This window comes from Delphinapterus leucas, chromosome 5 (genome assembly GCF_059928025.1).
Source record: "Delphinapterus leucas isolate spDelLeu-1000000601 "Yukka" chromosome 5, BTC_Dleu_Yukka2, whole genome shotgun sequence".
In the NCBI taxonomy this organism is placed as follows: Eukaryota; Metazoa; Chordata; class Mammalia; order Artiodactyla; family Monodontidae; genus Delphinapterus; species Delphinapterus leucas.
Genome location: NC_143133.1, coordinates 33,329,145 through 33,347,104, shown reverse-complemented (window position 1 = coordinate 33,347,104; position 17,960 = coordinate 33,329,145). Strand labels below are relative to the sequence as shown.

The 17,960-nt window shown below is 34.6% G+C and overlaps 1 protein-coding gene across 5 annotated transcripts in view; it reads right to left on the bottom strand.

Annotated features, from left to right (window-relative positions):
- TBCK (TBC1 domain containing kinase) overlaps nucleotides 1-17,960 on the bottom strand; it is a 234,913-nt gene that overhangs the window by 34,850 nt on the left and 182,103 nt on the right. For all 5 annotated transcript variants that reach the window (XR_002643661.2, XM_022567080.2, XM_022567079.3 and 2 more), the window contains one exon: nucleotides 3,541-3,716. Coding sequence is in view for 4 of the 5 variants with exons in the window: in XM_022567080.2 (XP_022422788.2) it covers nucleotides 3,541-3,716 (176 nt within the window). In the remaining variant the exon portion in view is untranslated. The remainder of the gene's footprint in view (nucleotides 1-3,540; nucleotides 3,717-17,960) is intronic.

The window sequence follows — 17,960 nt, the reverse complement described above, 5'->3', positions numbered from 1 at the left end:
AAAATTTGGACTCTTTGCATTTGCCTTTTGCATTTAGAAAAGCCAGCGCTTGCCAGCATAAACACAGGTATGGGGTAAACAATACCCACACTTAAAGAGGTTCTATAGTGAGTGTACTACCCAACAGACAGACACTATACTGTAAACTTAAAAAGCTTCAGCTTCAAAATACCCAGTTTAGAGAGTATTAAGGCAACAGAAGCCCAAGTATTTATGTGGTAATTAGTCCCAATCATATATACATCTTGACAGTGTACTTATAACAATGTCCACCATAATTTTCAGATTGGTTTTGGCAAAAACCACAATAAAAAACAATGGCACACACACTATCTTTTTACCTTTCAATGTTTATAAGACATTTTTGCTATTAGGATTTTTTTTTTTTTTTTTTGCGGTACGCGGGCCTCTCACTGCTGTGGCCTCTCCTGTTGCGGAGCACAGGCTCCGGATGCGCAGGCTCAGTGGCCATGGCTCACGGGCCCAGCCGCTCCACGGCATGTGGGATCTTCCCGGACTGGGGCACGAACCCGTATCCCCTGCATCGGCAGGCGGACTCTCAACCACTGCACCACCAGGGAAGCCCTGCTATTAGGATTTTTGATGATGTCTTTGAAGGAATTAAAAGATACAAGACATGATTAAAGAAGTCAGCAGTAATTACAATGAAATCTCTTCCATGGAATAATAGTAGCTATAAAAAAAAAGCATCTAGTTATTATAACAGTCACCAAGTCAGGTGTTTGTACCTTAAATTTGTTTTGTGATAAAAAGAGTTGGTTTATTAGAACAATATTAACAGGTAAGGATGATATGCATTATCTTGTAGGTTTCCAAGATATGAAGACTTTCCTGTATTCATAAGTCAGTCTATATAAAAGTACAAGTAGATGCATCATACTTTACTCAAGCAGATAGAAAAATATATCAGTTCTAAGAACAACATAGGTACACCATATAGGTAAGTTACATAGGTAAATGTTCATATTCCAGAAAAAATTCTTCACTTTACTAAAAGATTTTTAAATTCCTTTAAAATATTTAATGGCTCAAAATTCAACACAGAAATAATCTCATGTTTTTTAAATCCTAAAAGAGCACAGCTGGGCTTCCCTGGTGGCGCAGTGGTTGAGAGTCCGCCTGCCGATGCAGGGGACACGGGTTCGTGCCCCGGTCCGGGAGGATCCCACATGCCGCGGAGCGGCTGGGCTGTGAGCCATGGCCGCTGAGCCTGTGCGTCGGGAGCCTGTGCTTCGCAATGGGAGAGGCCACAACAGTGAGAGGTCTGCATACCGCAAAAAAAAAAAAAAAAAAAGAGCACAGCATTTCTCACTTAGTGACATCATACCTCTATACAAAGCATACTAGTATCTTACCAGACCACTTCTGAAGGTATGCGGACTTTTATGTTGTCTTGTCTGTTTGCTATGTTAGCTAATTATAATTAGTGTTAAAGAGCTCAAGGTAAATGTTATACCTTTAATATTAATATATCAAAAGCCAAAAGTTTCCTATTATATAACTAAATAGCATTAACTGATATAAAAATTATATCTTTAGATATCATTTTTTCTTGCTAAATCTATTGTTGCTTTCCTTGAACAGCACCACCATCCCCAAGTCAGTCTAAAACCTCATTTTTGTCATCTCAATAGTGGCAATATTCAACTGTAGTGTACTAATAAATAGCATCCTCCTATCTCTAGTCCCATTTTCACTTGCCTATTTCAGACACTCACTACCTTGAGCTTAGACTATCACAGTAGCTTTCTGTTTTCTCCAACTCTCACCTTTTCCCTTGGAAATCCATTTTATTCATGATGTTACATTAAAAATTTTGAAACACAGCTCTGATTATCACAGCCATGCTGAGAAACCTTCCATGGCTGCCTATAAGACAAAGTCCAAATTTCTCAGTTCAGCCCTTATGAATAGAACCAAACTATTTACTTCAATCCCAGCCAAACTGAATTACATGCTGTTTCCAGTACATGTTCTGCCTAGCTCCTGTCTTTTTCTCTGCCTAAATAGCTTTTCTCCATATTTTTGAGTGTTCAAGTATTACCCATGCTTTGAGAGTTTTCTCCATGAAATTTTCCCTTCCCACAGTATCTGTATATCTCTCATGACAGCAATTTGATTTTAAATAAAACATACTAATGTACCTGACTTCCACTAAGACTTTAAATAATTTATAGGAAGGATCTGTATTTATCTCATCTATGAAACTCTTACAATGCTTAACACAGTATCTAGAATACATCTAACATATTTGTTGAGCAAATAGATTTCAGAATTGTGCCAAACCTAGAGTAACTAGTGGCAGCTGAAAATACACTAAATGCCTCCTGGCCTTCCTGGCTAGTGGCACCACTACTTATCAATACTTGTAAGTGCCATGATATAGAATTCTCTTTTGTCAAAATACAGTATGAGAAAAAAAGAAAGAAACAGCAACAGAAGTCATTTTCCTGGATTTTCTCCAGCACAGAGACCAACACAAAGGGCCTAGTAAAACTAGGTTATTTCAGGGTGAAGCTAGAGACCTCACTCTCTGTGACTGCAAATATGAAGGAATATTTATTTATGCACATCAAATCTTTGGGTGATTCTATCCTTCTAGTCTTGCCTGCACCATTACCTCCATTCTCATCCTTCTTCCCACCGCATTAATCTCTCTAAAACACAAATCTGAGCATGCCACTTACCTGATTAAAATTCTCTAATACTCTCACAGCCTATGGAATAAAACCCAAACTTCTTAGCATGTTATGCAACATTCTCTATAAGCTGCCTTTGCCTACTTTAGTCTCACTTCCCACCAACTTATGAAGAAAATTAATTGTAAAAAATTTCTACATTTATATTTTATATATTGAGTTTTTAAGAAAGATTTTATTTTAAAAGGGAGTTACCTGGTTCAAAAAATATCTGAAAATCATTTACCTAGATTCTAGAGTATAGAGCACCAAGGCATGCTTTACAAAAATCTGACATGATGAAAATATAAGGAGAAAGACTGAACTATTACTATTTTGTAACTTTTCATACTTTAATGCCAAGCAAAACCACCAGAAGTTATGGTACATTTAATATTAAAATGTCAGTGGAAAATACTTTAACATGTTCTCTATAAGCCAATATTTTGAAAATTATAATAAATAAAAGTTCAGTGTTGAGATCTGGCTCACTTTCCTCTCTAGGCTATGAGGTAGACAAAGTAAATACTTACGCTTCATCTTTGCTAAAGGAAGGATTCCCACAAGAACAGCAATATACAGCAGTGAAACACAAAAACCAAGAAAATAGCCCACTATTTTGGCGTTGTCTGGGAAATATTTTAAGGTTTCTGGTATGTAATGTTATCTTATGAAACATTATGCAAGTCTGTTCTGGCAACCAGTTTGAGAGTTATTTAGCTATCTGAATTCAGAGGAATCCCAGCTATGTTCATTGTTCCTACCACATGCCCTTTAAGTTAAAAGGAAGCAATGCGAATGAAGCAGTACCACCCTTTAAAACCTCAGGTGTAAAGGATACTCTTCACTATTCCGGATGTCAACTACCAGGAGCTTTGGTTTACTGGACTTTGTCTTCTTGGTGGGTGTTTTGAAGTGGCCTGTCACTGTAAGCTCACACAAGTCAATCAGGTCCTCTGCTGAAATCCGGGGTGACACTTCTGACTTTAGGTCATTTAATGGAATGGATTCTCTTGACTGAAAAAAAATGCACAAACAACACAAACATTGAGAACATTATAGAGAGACAAGCTATAGCCAGTACAGAATATCTTCAGGTTTTTTATATCAATTACTATAGCATATGGGAGAACAGGAAACTGTATCTCATTTTAGCAGTGTACTGTGTAACTGTATTCCCTACCACTGATGTTTACTTTTTTATTAGTCACACATATAGGAAAGCATTATTCTTTTGCTTCACTACAAGTTCCTGGCTCAAATGTGATAGAAAGAGATGAGGCAGAACTGACTGATTTAGGAAAGATTTGACCTTGGTGTTGGTTCTAATCAAATGCATCATATGTGAGGAGTTTTTTCAAAGGAAAGACCGATTGCCTTGTGAAATGGTAAGAACGGAAGGAGAGGAATCACTGACAAATTCATAACTTTCTGAAGTTTTTTGTGTGTATCAGCAAAGAACTTTAATATGTTGCAAGCACGTTCCTCTGCAAATTAACTTTAGGAGATTAGTAAGTTATATTTTGGACAAATTATACTACTTTGCTTTTAAAAAAAATTATAATATAAAAATACAGAATCTAGCTTCCCTTTTATTAGACAGTTTTATATGCAATTTTTCTATTCATTATACAATATCCACTTAGGGGCATAAAAGTAAAACTTCCTCTATACAATTTACGTCTTATTTAGTCATTGACATTGGTATTTTCCTGTGTGACTAGGGTTTCAAATTCATGGAACTTTGTTTATTGACAATGGACAAGAATTTAGAATAACTATAGAACAGCTCTGAAAATGTCTGCCCAAGGACCTGTACATATAATTATCATTTATCATTTCTGCCCAAGAACCTGTACATACAATTATATTAAACTTAGATATCCAAACATCAGAAACCAATTGGTATGAGAATGACTTTTTAAAAAAATTAATATTCTATTTTTAACCTGGAGTCAGAATTTATTTAGCAACGTTACTGATAAAAAATATCTTTCAGTAGAGTGGGTTTTCTGAAAGGGCTATCTGGATGTGTTACTGATAATGCTAACCAAGCAAGCAAAAATCCAAACCTGGTAACAAGACAGGTATTTTACTGCGTTCATTAAACTTCTGGGAGAATGACTTTGTCATGGTACCTGGAGTCTGAAATGGTAGACTTTTTTTTGGTATATGGTGTTAGAAAATGTTCTAATTTCATTTTTTTACATGTAGCTGTCCAGTTTTCCCAGCACCACTTATTGAAGAGACTTTTTGTCCATAGTACATTCTTGCCTCCTTTGTAGTAGATTTGTTGACTATAGGTGTGTGGGTATATTTCTGGGCTCTCTATTCTGTTCCATTGATCTATGTGTCTGTTTTTGTGCAAGCACCAGTTTTGATTACTGTAGCTTTGCAGTATAATCTCAAGTTAGGGAGCATGACTCCTCCAGTTCTGTTTTTCTTTCTCAAGATTATTTTGGCTATTTGGGGTCTTTTGTGTTTTCATACAAATTTTAAAATTTATTCTAGCTCTGTGAAAAATGTCATTGGTATTTTGATAGCGATTGCATTGAATCTGTGTATTGCCTTGGGTAATATGATTGTTTAAACAATAGTAATTCTTCCAATCCAAGAACATGGTATATCTTTCCATCTGTTTGTGTCATCTTCAATTTCTTTCATCAGTGTCTTATAGTTTTCCAAGTACAGGTCTTTTACCTCCTTAGGTAGGTTTATTCCTAGGTATTTTATTCTTTTTGATTCGATGGTAAATGGGATTGTTTCCTTAATTTCTCTTTCTGATAGTTCATTGTTAGTATATAGAAATGCAATAGATTTTTATATATTAATTTTGTATCCTGCAACTTTACCTAATTCATCATGAGCTCTAGTAGTTTTCTGGTGGTGTCTTTAGGATTTTCTATGTATAGCATCATGTCATCTGAAAACAGTGACAGCTTTACTTCTTCCTTTCTAATTTTGATTCCTTTCATCTCTTTTTGTCTGATTCTGTGACTAGGACTTCCAATACTATGTTGAATAAAAGTGGTGAGAGTGGGCATCCCTGTCTCATTCCTGGTCTTAGAGGAAATGCTTTTAGCTTTTTACCATTGAGTATGATGTTAGTTGTGGGCTTGTCATATATATGGCCTCTATTATGCTGAGGTATTTTCCCTCTATGCCTGCTTTCTGGAGAGTTTTTATCATAAATGGAAAGTTTTTTATGCTTCAAAAGCTTTTTCTGCATCTACTGAGATAATCATATGGTTTTTATTCTTTAATTTGTTAATGTGGTATATCACACCGACTGATTTGCAGGTACTTAAAAATTTTTGCATCCCTGACATATTAACTATGAGAATACAGAGCCAGTATCTAGAACACTCTTCCCATATTTTCTGTCATGGGTCCTGGCACTAACTTCAATCTAGTTACCCAGGACAGAAATCTGAAAATCATCGTAGATTCTTCATTCTTCCTTATTCCTCATTCCCATCGAACATATCCCCAAATTCCACCATAATAACACTTGAATCTGCTGCCTGATTCACTGCTCTATCTCAGGGCTTCCATCATCCCTTACATGGACTGTAGAAGCTGTTTGCCCCTCTTGCTGCCTCCTTTTTTCTCTGCTTCGCTCTTCATTTAAAGTTATCCCTTCTAATCCATATGCCAAATGCCATGAATTAAAATAAAAATCTCATCATGTAAATTTTATAATTAAATACACCTCCATGGCTTCTAGACACTGATGGAGTGAAATCCAAATTCCTTGGTATAGAATATAAAGCCTTTTATAAATTGGTCTCTGTCTATAATAGGCAGGAGACCATAGGCTTTGGAGTCAGACTACCAGGACTCAAATCTTGGCTGTGCACTCATCAGTGTGTGACTTTGGACATGATATTTAACTGCTCTGCCCAATTTCTTCATCTATAAAGTGGGATAACAGCATTTACCTGAATCCTCCTAGGCTGCTGTAAGAATTAAATGTTAATCTATATAAAATATTTAGAATAGTGTCTGACACACTGTCAGAGTTCAATAAATGTTTGTTATCTTTCACCTTTTTTTCTCATCCCTTACCACCTTGTACCATGTACTTTGGCATTAGCAGACTATTTGCCTTTTTATACCACTGTGTCACCTTTGCCCACGTTGCTCCCTCTGCTTAGAATGCCGCACTTTGTCCATCTAATAAATCTCTGCTCACCTTACAAGTATCAGCTCAAATACTATTTTCTCTGTGAAGAAAGTCTTTTTGACTCCTGGCAGTCTTACTTAGTTTTTCTTCTGTGTCTGCATAGGTATCAGGTATACATCTTTATTATAATAGGATTATTTACTTCCCACTAGACTGAGAGCTCCTCAAGGATAAGGAAAATGACTTTTATGCCTATGTCTTCCCCAGGTCTCAGCAAATTATCTGACACATAAAAGATATTAAAATATATTTGCTGAATATAAATGAATAAAATGGTTTTCCTAAGTCTTCTATTACTTTTCCTGAGTAACTTTGTGCTATGTGTATGTTTCCCAAACAACATGTATATACCTCCATCATAGTAATTACTATACTTGTAATACATTATCTGTTTCTCCTCTTGACTTACAACATCCTTGAATGCAGGTTCCGTGTCTTTTCATATTTGTATCTCCAAAAGATAGCACAAGGTATGGAACCAAAAAAACTTAATAGATATTTAATGAATGAATGAGTGAATAAAAATATGATTAAATAACATTACAGAGTCTATTGTTACATCTGGATTACTAGACAGAATCTTCAGGGATGGCAAATCATAAGATTCTCTCTAGCCTCTGGGCACTGTAATGGTTAGTCAAGAACACTGAAATCTATATCTGCCTCAATAATTTCTCACAGCCATCTCTCCTTTCCTCAACTGAAAAATTGAAGATGACAGTTGCTACCATATAAGCTTACAAAATGTACTCTAATTAATTGAAAGAAGTTAGGTGTATATAAAGAAGGCAAAAAAATAAACACACACAAAAAACTATCCCTAGGAAAGTAGGCAAAATAATTTAGTGATAATAAAAATATGAAGGAAAAAATAGATAAAAAAAAATAGAGTTGAAACTTTGGGGAATATCAATAAAACTAGAAAACCTGTATGTGAACTGTGTGCACGATAAGAAATGAGAAAAATATAAACAAACATATTTTTATATTTTTTCTTTCTCTCTATATTTTCTTTATATATCGCCCTTTCTTCCTTCCTTCCTTCCTTTCTTTCTAATTATCTATAAATGAGAAAGAATATAAGCATGTAAAAATATTTGAAAAAATAAAAAAAATTTCCCAAATATTCCCAAAAGAATATAAAATCTGAATAGACCTAAATATCCATAGGCCTAAGTAGAGCTGAAGAGAACTGATGAATGATATGTGTGTGTGTGTATTCAAAAGTCACAGAAAAACTGAATAAACTTTGTAAATACAGGTAAAATTTTAAAGTTTTTAAATGATTACTTTAAAGAAAGGTGCCAAACACATTTTTTTCCTGAAGCAATTCTATCTTGTAACTGTTCCAAGGCAAAGAAAACACTGAAAGGTTATTTTATGAAGTGACCATAACCTAATTCTTAAATCTAACAAAGAGAGCATTAAACACCACCCCCCAATATTCCTTAAGAATATAGATTCTTAAAAAATCTCAAAACTAGAAAATTGAATGCAGTAGCAATTTAAAAGAATGGCATACTATGACAAAGTAGGGCATATTCCAGGAATGAAGGACGGTTCAATATTAGGACAATTTTAAAAATAATTCATCACCTTTAGTCAAAGGATATGAAGTATGTAATCATCACTGTAGGTGACACAAAGCCATATGTGATAAAACTTCACATTTATTCCCAACTTTAGAAAAACTCATGGTAAACACATATCAGAAGGCAAGTTAATTAGAACGATGAAAGATTTCATTAAGGCAGATGTTCTTTATCTCAAATATTTGACATTCTAATTAATGATGAACCACAGAGGCAGACTTATTAAAATAAAAATGGAGAAATAATATTGTAGCTATCAGCATTATTATTTTTATTGTTATGAAAGTTGCTGTGGAGATAATAAGAAAAATAAATACTGAGTGTAAATATTGGAAAAAAATATATTTCTTAGACAATAGTCTTCTTAGAAAATCTAGAATAACCAGAGGAAAATCCAATAAAACTGGTAAGAATTTGGTACGGTTTTAGTTACAACATACATACAACAAAATCATTAGCTTTTCTCTACAGCAGCAGCAGCCAGTAAGAAAACACAAGGAGCAAAAGCTTTCAATCACAATATCAAAATATTCCTCCAAAACAAAATACTTAGAAATAAGAGAATCACATTTGAAGAAAATGAAAGAGTTTTGTGATGGGCATTTGAAAAACCTGAGAGACATAAAATGCTATCTGGAAAGAAAGATTCAGTATTACAAGATCTTTATTTTTCCTCAGGACAATGTATTAATATATTACAATTTAATCAAAACTCTCTTTTTCATTTTGAAACATAAGTTCTAAAGTTCATTTGACTAAATAGGTGAGAATGTCAAGAAAATGTTGAAAAATAATAAAATACATTGTAATATGTTAAAACTGTATAAAATAATACCACATGATATTGCACCAGAATAGACTAGAAGACAAACAGGACATAATGGGATGCACAGAAACAGACTCCAATACATATAAATATTTGGTAAAAGAATAGGATTCCATATCAAATCACTGGGGGAAAGGGTATATTATTTAGGATATAGTGTTGGCATCATTTATTACCTAGAATAAAATAAAATCATGTTTCTATCTTATACTACAAAGCAAAATGATTTATAAGTGGAACAAAAAATTATGTGTAAAAACTGGAATCACAAAAGAAAAAGTATTGATGACTAAAATTATTTTTAAGCATACGGAAAAAGCTGAACTCTTAAAGAAGAGAAATATATGTGAAAAAAATTTAAGATGCCCTTATTATATAAAGAACTCTTTTAATCAATAAGACAAACCAATAAGAAAAAAAATCTGCTTAGTTAAAATGAAGCGAGGGGAGATGTATACATATACTTGACAAAATAAACACAAATAGGTAAAGAAAACTTTTTTACCTCAATCATAGAAATATTAGAAAAATGTATATACAATCACAGAAATAGAAAAAGTAGGTAAGTGTTCTGGGATATCTTTTGTTTGTCCCTCCAGATTCACTCTCCATTGGCTCCTGCCTCGTTCTCTGCTGGGCGGAAGATTCTATTTGCAACTACAAGAGGGACCCTTGGTCCTCTGGCTTTTAAGGTGGTACAGACAATAGGGAGAGTAAGGTCAGGATATATATTCCTGTGGTTCCCTACTCGAAAAGTCACCTTGGCCTGGCTATGTTTGTTGACCAAAGGTCACTGTTCCTCTCAAGATGGCTTTCTCTACCTGCTTCTCCTTTTTCATGTTCTGATAACCTCTTTCTCCCTGATCCCTTTTGGCCTTTAGGTGGTAACAGGGCTGTCGCTAGTGTTCATAATTTACTGCATTATCTCTTATATTTTCACCAACATTCCACGATTATCTTTGTAACTATTATACCTTTGTAATTATTATCTCTGTAATTATTATAACCATTCTTGAATTATCCTAATTTGAGTTTACAATCTTTTGCTGTTGGTTAAACTCTGACAGTAAGCGTGTAGGGAAGAACTATAAAATATGCATTTTAAGGCACATGAAAAGATGCTCAACATTGTTAATTATTTGAGAAATGCAAATCAAAACTACGATAAGGCACCACCTCACACTGGTCAGAATGGCCATCATTAAAAAGTCTACAAATAACAAACGTTGGAGAGGGTGTGGAGAAAAGGGAACCCTTCTACACTGTTGGTGGGAATGTAAGTTGGTACAGCCACTGTGGAAAACGGTATGGAGGTTCCTCAAAAAACTAAAAACAGAGCTACCATATGATCCAGCAATCCCACTCCTGGGCATATATCTGGACAAAACTATAATTCAAAAAGATACATGCACCCCTATGTTCACAGCAGCACTATTCACAATAGCCAAGACATGGAAACAACCTAAATGTCCATCAACAGATGAATGGATAAAGAAGATGTGGTATATATATACAATGGAATACTTCTCTGCCATAAAAAAGAACAAAATAATGCCATTTGCAGCAACATACAAACAACTCGACATTCTCATACTAAGTGAAGTCAGAAGGAGAAAGACAAAGACCATATGATATCACTTATATGTGGAATCTAAACTATGACACAAATGAACCTATTGATGAAACAGAAACAGAATCACAGACATAGAGAACAGACTGGTGGTTGCCAAGGGGGAGGGGTTTGGGAGACAGATGGATTGGGAGGTTGGAGTTAGTAGATGTAAGCTTTTATATATAGAATGGATAAACAACAAGGTCCTACTGTATAGCACAGAGAACTATATTCAATATCCTACGATAAACCATAATGGAAAAGAATATTAAAAAAAGAATGTATATATATGTATAACTGAATCACTTTGCTGTACATAGTAATTAACACAACATTGTAAATCAACTATACTTCAGTAAAAATCAATAAGTAAAATAAAATACACATGTTTCAGATGTGTGAATCAACATAAACTTTCTGGAGAAAAAATTAGTAATATGCATTAAAAACTTTCAAATATGCTTGCAATAGAAATTTCTTTTAGGAAATTTGTTCCATGGACATAATCACAGATTGTACAAAGTAGTATGGAAAAATATTTATCAAACATGGTTTTTCTTAAATTATGAAAAACTGGAAATAATGTCAACGCATGATAAAAGGTGATAGGATAAGTAACAATGAATTCATATAAAGAAATATCATTCACCCATTAAAATCATATTTTAGAAAAATACTACTTAGTAGAGGAAATATTCAGGATATATTATCAAGGGGAAGAAGACCCTATAAAACAATAAATTCACCAAGATACCAGCTTGGTGATGTATATCATAGTGACTATGTAAGTGTATGTGTAAACACATGCATGTGTGTATACATATATTTTCATATATATAAGAATGATGCGTAGAAATGGTAAAAGTGGTAATCTTTGAGTCAGTGGAATTAATGTGTTTTTTTTTCTTAGTGATTTTCTGTTTTTAAATTTTAATAATTAAGCATGAGCTGTTTTTGAAAATTTAAACATTTATAAAAATATGATTGCTTTCAACCAGCACTATTATATACTTCTCTTAAATACTTCATAACTATGAATCTAATCTGTCTGAAGACAATTCTTTTCAAATATTTACAGCAATATAAAAAGGCTTCACAAATAAGAACTCATGGCTATATTCACCATTGCAGGTAATCAGATCTGGCACTAGAAAACATATAGAGATGTTAAAGAAATACAATAAAATCACTATTATTCTTAAATTCTGATAAGTTTTAAAATGATTAAAAAAAAAGGATCAGCAAGTAGGGCAGGCTTTCATGCATTCAAGTTCAGAAAGGAGACACACAAAAGCTAATATAGACAATTGAATAAAAAATGTTTGAAGTTCACTGGAATGTTTCATTGGTAAGGACTACTCTGTTTTTTGCATGAAGAAATATTTGAATAAACTGATGTTTATCTACCTCTTCATCAGATGTATGAAGAATTTAGAGAAAAGGGCCTGTTGGCTATGTGGAAGAATATTTAATATACTTTTCCAAACTTCTACCAACACAAATGTAAATTACATTATCATCACTAAATAATTATAAAGTTTTCCTTGTTTAACGTAAGATAGTAGAAATTACTTAGTAGATTACTGCCTTAAATGGCTGATATTTTTCTTAGCAAGAATTGTGTTTCCTTTAAGAGTAATATATTTTGATCCTGCACTCAGAAAGAGCTCTATATGTGATCATACTCATAATGTATATTAGAAGGTTAAAAACAAAACAGCAAACACCCTTCATTATGGAAGGAAGCAACTGTCATATATTATGCTATTTTGTGTGTGTGTGTTTGTGAGTGTGTGTGTGTGTGTTTAGGGGGAGGGTGAGAAAGAGGGATAAAATCTTAGTATAAATAATTACCCTCTCTAAAGCCACTTGGAAATTAAGGATTCCAAAAGATATTTATAGTACCTGGGTATAAATGAGGCCAGGAGTGCTGCTTTCAGAAGATACATGGTAGATTTGATTGTTTCTTAAAGCTTTTGAGGGATTTTCTCAGGGACAGGATGACCTCATAATGTCTACAGTACTGGTTCTTTGAGTCATTTTAAAATCTCTTCACTTTGGAAGCAAAGTAACGTTTATTAAATATCTACTTTATAATTCTAGAACCTAAAATAAGGTAGCACAGGAAGTGACACACATTGTATACATTTCATATATAGAGAGATCTACCTTAATTTTGGGCAAAAACACTTAGAAAGACTATTAAATTTCACCGAATAATTGGAATTGGAACACCACCCGTAATACTAAAGATAATCTTCTAAAAGAAAGGTGGAAATATAAATCAGAAAGCATGAAAAGCAAAAGTAGGCAAGTTTATAAGGCAGGAAGCATCACAGGACTAATCATGTATTAAATAATGTATGTTTCAACACGATGAAAATAAACACTCTTTAGGACAACTTATAAAAGCAAAACTCTACTCAAAGATCTTTTCAAGTGACATATCATGTTTCTAGGAGAGAGACTGGATCAATATAAACATGCTGATGACAACAAAGAGCCAGGTATATCAATAGCTTAAATTTCTTAGATTTCTTTTGTATCTCTCATAGCAAGAGATGAGAGGGTCTTGCCCAGAGAAGGTGCTGAAATGTTTGATAAATAAATGCATGCATGTGTAACAGGACGCTGAATGATGTTGTCCCTAGGTTGAAACAAAGAGGTTCTAATGTGCTACCAAATAATAGAAACTGCCAACAAAAGCCACCAATGTCTTCCCCAGGGCTGAGAAGGGACAGAAATTACTCTACTACTTCCAACTAACATCCCAGCATCCCCTTTGTTCAAGATAAAATGCCCTTCCGTTCTCATCCTGCAGGGTAGAGGAGTGGGTGTTTCTGGACACTCAAATCACTCCCCCCTCCCTCACAAGGCAAGTGATGGGGAGTGCCCAAGACAATCATTTGTAGAGATTCGGGCATACCTGAAAGAAGGGGTGGCTGACATTCTATTTTGTAGTAGAATGCCTGTTTACACAGAAGACTTAATAATCTGTCCTATACCTACCTATCTGAGCAGGCAAGAAGTAAGGAGACTTAATAATCTGTTCTATACCTCTGGCAGTGCTGAGAGAGAGGGTGGTAAGATGCTTACCTTCTCTGACCTTACATTTCTAAGCTGTATTGCGAGAATGATGACACTTACCTCACAAATTTACTGTGAGGATCAATTGATATAATACGTGTAAAAATGTTTGGTAGACTGTAGATCTTTATATAAAATAAGTTGTTATTAAAAATCACATCCCAAATGAAGCAGCTTGAATTTCATGGTAAAGTAGTCTTATTAGAGTCTAAATTTTTAATAAATCACCAATTAACAAATATTTAATCTACTAGCTTTGTGCTGGCCATCTTGAGAGAGACAAAATATCATTTCCACCTCAAAGAGTCCCTAACCTGGTTGGAAAAAAAAGACTAACATAAAAGCAATAATATATATACGTGTGTGTGTGTATGTGGGCCTTGACTTTTCAAAGTATTAAGGTAATAAATGATATCAAATACACAAAAAAATGCAATAATAAAACTATACAATAATAACAGAGAACATTTATATGGTGCTAACTATGTGCTGGCCACTATGACAAGCACTTGACATATATGAGCTTATTTCAGGGTTGCAACAATTCTATGAGGTAGGTTTTATTATTTTGATCATTTTATAGAGGAGGAAATAGGGGCAGAGAAAGGTTAAATAACTTAACAAAGGCCACATAATCAGTAAGTAACAGAGCCAGGATTCAAATTTAGTCTGGCTCTGGAGTCTGAGCTCTTAACCACATCATTACACTGCTTCTCTTATAAGATTCCATGTACGGAATCACAGCTGCATACTATAAGAATACAGGAAAAGGTATAAACACAATATGGGGAGAAGTAGTTAGCAAAATATAGGTGGAGGAACTAGTATTTCAGTCAGGAAATAACAGTAAGGTTTAGAAAAATAGAAAGGAAGGGGACTTCCCTGGTGGCACAGTGGTTAAGAATCGACCTGCCAATGCAGGGGACACGGGTTCTACCCCTGGTCCGGAAGATCTCACAGGCCGTGGAGCAAATAATCCCATGTGCCACAACTACTGAGCCCACGTGCTGCAACTACTGAAGCCTGTGTTCCTAGAGCCCGTGCTCCACAACAACAGAAGCCACTGCAATGAGAAGCCCGCACACTGCAATGAAGAGTAGCCCCCGTTAGCTGCAACTAGAGAAAGCCCACGTGCAGCTGAAGACCCAAGACAGCCATAAATAAATAAATAAATAAATAAAAGAGGAAGAAGAGTGTTGCACAAGTAGGCAATTGTAAGAGTTCTGAAGTGTGAATGAGCGTGGAAATGGTCCATAAATAATTATTGAGCACCTACTAGGTACCATGCAATGTGCTTGGGATACATTAATGAACAAAACAAAGATACTTGTTCTTATAGAACTTAGAGTCAATGGGTATGAAAAAGACAATGAAGAGACTAGTCTTACTGAGCTGAGCATCATCCTGGGAATTAGAGGGAAACAGTATTGAATAAGTAGGTAGGGGACAGATCATGAGGGCTCTGAAAGACAGAGAAGCTCAAGGATATAAGATTTTTGGAGGAATGTGTCACATGTTAACAGCAGTATCTTAGGAAGATTAATTTGGCCATATCTTGAAGGATGAATTAGAGATGGGAAAAATGATAGGCAGAAAGACTTGTTAGAAAGTGAATTTTATGAAGATTTAGACTAAGTGATGACACTGGAAATGGAGAGCTTTGCTCTACTCATTACCTTCTTTTTTCCTTCAGTCATTCCCCTGGCCTACAAATACAGTTTTGTATTGGCCTACAGATTTTTCCTAGGCCTACAAATACATCCAATTCTCTCCCATTCATAGTGAAAGATAAACATAAAGAATGAATACTAAATAATAAAATTACTCTCCAAGGGGCAAGTACTTCCCTCGCTACTAACCCTCTACTTTCTCATCTCCACTTTCTTTTCATTCACTCCGGAACTCACTGCAACTTGGTTTCTGTCATGATACAGAAGAAGGAGTGGTTCATCTGCCAGGAGAAAGTGTACAGTTTGGGAACACTTCTTTACAAAGATAACATTTGAGTTGAGATTAAAAGGATGAAGAGGAGTTTGCCAAGTAAAGAAGTGGGGCTTTGCATGCATATTTTGTGTGAAGCAACTCTATCAAACACATGGGGAAGGTGTTCTGATTCTACTTCTAGGGCTTCGGTTCTACCTCTAGGAGGTATGCTGAATAAAGCCTTTCTCATTTAAAATTCTTTCCACATTTGTTTCAATTCATCCTGGCATGAACAAGGCAGAAGTTTCAGTCAGGTTGCTATTTTCATTTTGAAAGAATTTTTAAAAGTTTAGTTTACAAGTATGTAACCAGAGTGTCTCAGGTTTACAACCCCTGTTCCACACTGATACTGGTCTCTTCCAATAAATACACCATGAGCTCCTTGAAAGCAGGGACTAGGACTTGTTTGTTTTTATACTTCTACTACCTAGCAGAGAGCCTGGAACTCAGTAGCTATTCAGTAAAATTGGGTGTATTGATAAAGGGGAAGAATATATGAGAGGTATTGTAAGAAAATATATGGAAGATAAAGGACAGGGATGAGTAAATGATGGCTTTTATGTTTTGAACATGGGTGATTAAGGGAGAAAAGAAGGTAGTAACAGTGATAGACAGTAGATAAGGCGAAGACAAGTTCTGATACAGATGTATAAAATTGAGGGTGCCTAGGGTCTACCAAGCTGAAGTGTTGAAATGCAGTTGGAGACATAAACTGGTGTTTGGGAGAAGTCATGGCTAGAGGATCATATTTTTGGAATTATCCACATAAAAACTGCAGTTTAAGTCATGAGAAATAATAAACAATTTTTGAAGAAAAAAGGAAAAAATGTTAATTTTGTTAGGCACAGATATACACTGTTGAGAAAATCTTAAACTATGTAAACTATTAACAAGGCTTAGAATACATAAAGTTGAGATTTTTTAGAGCAATATCAATTCTTGTTTTCCCCCGTGTCTACAATAGGCTCTGCTTTCTTAGTGCTAGATATTTCTAGCTCACGTATGAGGAGGGACAGGCTTTTGCAGATGGCACAGGCAGACATTAACTACCATTCTCAAAGGAATTTTAACAAAAAAAAAACTATCATCAAAAACTTTATCAATCTGCAAAGCTATTTTTATCTCTATATTTAAAACAATAAATTGTTTAAATGGCATTATAGTATTTTCATTTCTCCTTGTTTTTAGGGAAAATAGGACAGGTTACTATTTCTAAGATATAGAAATATAGCATCTGAAATGGAGTCTGAAATAAAACTGTAATGCTCTGGAAGCTGTGTAATACAGCTGTCATACTAGAGAGAATATTTTTCTCCCTCAAATAAAAGAGATACTGTACATGAATATGAAACACAAAGAGGAATGGAGATAGAATTTTTTCAGTGATTAGGGATTTTATGCTAAAATTTTCACAGACGTGCTCCTGAAAAATTGTGTGTAAGCTAAATTTCTGTAAAGAAAGTAATTTTCTCTTTGATATACAATATAGATATTTTGAGATATTTCATCTCTCTGGGCCTCAGTTTTCTCATGTATAAAGTGAAGGGGCAGGATCAGATATCTTACATTTGTTTTAGCTTTAGAATTCTATGACATTTTTTTCTGATTGATTTTCAACTGTTAATAGGTCACAAAACTCTTGCTTACCTCTTAGGACAAAAGTTAGAAACCTACACATAATATTTAATGACACCACAGGAGTTTCTACTTAAAGAGATTCAGGAATGATTCTAATTGTGAAGCTTAGTAAAGTATTATTCATAAAGCATGACATGCTTATATAAACTTGGATCAATAAGAACTTATGCCTTTCAAAGACAAGTAGCTGGGAAACATTTCATAGTTTAAAGTGGTTTGAAGTGAGGGTGGAAGAAATGGAGGCAGTAAGTGAAGAATTCTCATAGTGATTTAAGGATCAAAAACAGGGTCAACATGGCAACGTGTTGGGGGGAGTGGTGGTGCTGGTGCTACTCTA